At 38.5% G+C, this 4,140-nt stretch overlaps 1 protein-coding gene across 1 annotated transcript; it reads left to right on the plus strand.

Annotated features, from left to right (window-relative positions):
- The first annotated feature begins 1,165 nt into the window (after nt 1-1,165).
- On the plus strand, nt 1,166-2,149 carry LOC122484278 (olfactory receptor 56B1-like). The gene has a single exon (XM_043582263.1). It carries the CDS (start codon nt 1,166-1,168, stop codon nt 2,147-2,149), a length of 984 nt encoding a protein of 327 aa, XP_043438198.1.
- Nucleotides 2,150-4,140: the final 1,991 nt, after the last annotated feature.

Below are 4,140 nucleotides of genomic sequence, written 5' to 3' on the forward strand. Positions count from 1 at the left end.
GGTTGGGATCCTGAATAGAATAAAACGTACATGAAAAACACCAGCGGGAAGAAAGATGAGTCTAGTTTTAAACATGATGAATCTGAATATACAATGACAGTTTCTTCAATATATGGGCAAATAATTCTTGTTTGTTAATAAAATCAAAATTATACTACCTGTGTCTAATTCCTGTATTTATATAGCTTTGTAGATTCTCTAGGACTAAATTAGAAAAAAATTTCTAAGATCTGTCTCTATTAAGTCACCCCTTAAATCAACAAATTCAGTCATGATCACTTAATTTTTCAAGCTAGTCTTTTGTGATCTTCTTAGAAGTCGATATGAAGTCAAATATTAAAAAGAGTTATTCCTCTTCTAATTTGCATCATACTTATGTTTGAAAATCCTTAAAGTCTGTGATATAAAATTTGTGGAGGCTACATAAAACCTTAAGGGACATCTATAACAACTAGGAATGGTGAAACTACAAAATTTCATCTTCGATAATTCTGCATTTAAAAAGTCTCCTTGTTGTCAGTTAATAAAAATCTGAAGCAGTATTGAGACAATAGGAAGACAACACATATCCACTTGATTCCACAAAATTTCTGAAGAGATGAAGAAAGTTCAAAAGAAAAAAAACTAGAATCTTATTTATGTGATGGTCCCATTTTCTTTTCTTTTTCTTTTCTTTTCTCTTTCCATTCTTTTCGTTTCCTTTCCTTTCCTTCCTTTTCTTTTCTTTTTTCTTTTCTTCTCTTTTCTTTTAATTTTACTTAAATCCAGATTAGTTAACATAGTGTAACTATGGTTTCATGAGTAGTATTTAGTAATTCATTACTTACATATAACCTCCAGTGCTCATCCCAAGTGCCCTCCTTAATGCTGTGATGGTCCCGAATTGAAATAAATAAGGATAAGGCAAAAAGATTTGAGATGCATGCTGAATTGTCCCTCGATAGTCAACCGTGATAATTGCTCCTTATAAGTTTAATTTCTACTCTAAAACCCCCAGAACTTCATGGTACTTTATCTTAAATTACAGTAAGGGATGTACAACAGAGTTCATTTGGTTACAGCACCAACTATGCGACGTGGAGATAGGTGAAAAATAATGTTTGATGATAATATGGCTCAAAGAAAGCAACGTTGAAACCCATCTTTTTTTTTCTCTTAGGAAACAATGTCTGCATCTCTGAAAGGCTCTAATAGCTCCAAGTTCCAGGTGTCTGAGTTCATCCTGATGGGACTCCCAGGCATTCACAGCTGGCAACACTGGCTCTCCTTACCATTGGCAATACTCTACCTCTCAGCAATTGGTGCTAATATCCTCATCCTCGTCACCATCTGCCAGGACCCTGCTCTTCAGCAGCCTATGTACTCTTTCCTAGGCATCCTCTCTGTGGTGGACATGGGCCTGGCCACCACCATCATTCCCAAGATCTTGGCCATCTTCTGGTTTGATGCGAAGGTCATCAGCCTTCCTGAGTGTTTTGCTCAGATCTATGCCATTCACTGCTTTGTGGGCATGGAGTCTGGTATCTTCCTCTGCATGGCTTTTGATAGATACATAGCTATTTGTCACCCTCTTCGCTACCCATCAATTGTCACCAAGGCCTTAATCTTAAGAGCTACTGTGTTCATGGTACTAAGAAATGGCCTGTTTGTCATTCCAGTGCCAGTGCTAGCAGCCCAGCGTAATTATTGTTCCAGGAACGAGATTGAGCACTGCCTGTGCTCTAACCTTGGAGTCACCAGCCTGGCTTGTGACGGCAGGAGGCCAAACAGCATCTGCCAATTGGTTCTGGCATGGCTTGGAATGGGGAGTGACCTAGGTCTTATAATATTGTCATACATTTTGATTCTGCGCTCTGTACTTAAACTGAATTCTGCTGAAGCTGCCTCCAAAGCTCTGAGCACTTGTAGCTCCCATCTGATCCTTATCCTATTCTTCTACACTGTTGTTGTAGTGATTTCAGTAACTCATCTGGCAGAAACTAAGGCCCCTTTGGTTCCAGTTCTACTCAATGTGCTGCACAACATCATCCCCCCTTCCCTCAACCCTATGGTTTATGCACTTAGGACTAAAGAACTTAGGGCAGGCTTCCAAAAGGTGTTTTGTTTGAGCTTAGAAAAGAAAACAAGGCACCAGAGACCTTCTCCATGATGTACATGAACTTCAGCTAATTTCAAATATGATGGGAAAAGTGAATGCCTTTGAGATATCTTTTTCACATTGTAAAACCATCTGAAAACAACAACAACAACAACAAAATATTCACAGTAGGTCCAAAATATTGATAAGAGCTGGATAAATTTGAGAATAGGAAAGACTTTCTACCAAAGAAACAAAATGGAATAATAACTAGAATATAATATTTATATCTCTCTCCCAAATTAAAATGTAATATAATAACAAAAGCACACTCACACACAACCAAAGAAATAAATGATCTATAACTTGAGTTATAGATCATGTTTGTTTATTGATAACCATTCCTTAGGATCAACGTCTGTCTGTGTCAACAGGTGTCATTCCAATAATGTGCCTGCAGAGGGAGGAATAGAAAATACTTCAGATGAGCAAAACCCAATCAGTCTATGATGTGGCTTGGGATAGAACAGGGCCATATGACCAAACCTGGATAAACATAACTCAAAGGATACAGATGAGTAGGCAGATATGAGGAGGAGAGAGAGAGAGACAGACAGAGACAGAGACAGAGAGAGAATGAGAGACAGAGAGAGAGTGAGAGAAAGAGAAATATAGATGCACACAAGAATCTATCTTTTGTTCCACTTGCCTTTCCAGAGATATCCACCCTTTCTGCAGTGTTCTATACCCTAAAGGTCTTAAGCTCATATACTGTATAACCTGGGCTCCTTTTTTCCCAGCACCAGTTTAGTTTGTACCAATAGGAATCACTGGCAGGAGATTCGAGTGCAAGAGAGAGTTTCAGTTATTTATTCTTCTCCTAGCCCACTTTGACTTTGGGGTTCTGGCTGGATGTGCCAATGAAACATTTGCCACGTAGCCCATCTGCAATAGCTATAGCTTGTATGGTTTTACCCAAGAATATTTTAAAAATCTTCTCTCCCTTATGTTGGACAAGAACACAATCAAGTCATTATGTTGGTCTCCACTATTTTTTTCAACATCCATTTTTGTTTCCTTCACCCCAACTACAAGCCAGTTAATGGCAACTTCATTAAATTCTCCTGAGACTCTCATTTGTGTGTACCTTTTGTCTCTTGCTGAGACTCTGAATGACTCATGAGCTTTACTTAAACCACCACCACATCTACTGCAACTACTCCTCTGCCATGACTAATAGGATGTAGGCAGCATGAGGAGGTGAGAAGCAGATCTACAGATAGAAACAAAGAAGTCTGTAAGGCAACAGGCAGGTGCAGGATATTTATCCCAGTGAAAAACCTTTCCCTGGAAATATTCTTCTCTTTTCCATGATGCTAAAACCAATGAAGATCAAAAATAAGGCTTACCTTAATATGTCATGAATCTCATTATGATCTGGACTTGTTTCCACTGATCCTATGATTAGAGTATCATTAAGTAGCTGGCATATTTTATGGATTATCTCATAAAAATTGAGGATTAGTTTGGGGCACAGGCCTACCACATGTTAATAGTTCTATTCCATACCATATACTGTCACTCATCTTACAGTTAAATATTAAAAGTAAATTCTGGCTTCCCACATAAACTTGAATTTATTTATTTTCATTTAAATGTTGATAGAAAAAAATACCCAATTTCCAGAGGACTCATAAAACTACTTTCTTTACAGTTAAGATGACAGAGCAGCATGGAGACCCTCAGGTTGTTTCGTCCCTGAAAGTTACCTAGATTCACACAAAACAATTTTGTACACCTAGGAAATTGATCTGAGGATAGCACAAAAATCTGCATAACTTGAGCCACAGAGCTTGGAAGTGCGTGGTGTGGAGAGGTGAACTGAGGGAGAGAAAAGCCACAGAGGTAGGGAGATGTTTTGGGGAAGAGAAGACAGAGAATGGGGGAGAGTGTGGTGCATCAGGAGAGTGTAGGAAAAACACTCCCTGAAAGTAGTTGGAGAGAAAGAAAGAGAACAAGTGAAAACACTTGCAGGTGATTGAACAAGAGATCTGTTCCCCAAA

This window comes from Prionailurus bengalensis, chromosome D1 (genome assembly GCF_016509475.1).
Source record: "Prionailurus bengalensis isolate Pbe53 chromosome D1, Fcat_Pben_1.1_paternal_pri, whole genome shotgun sequence".
Lineage (NCBI taxonomy): Eukaryota > Metazoa > Chordata > Mammalia > Carnivora > Felidae > Prionailurus > Prionailurus bengalensis.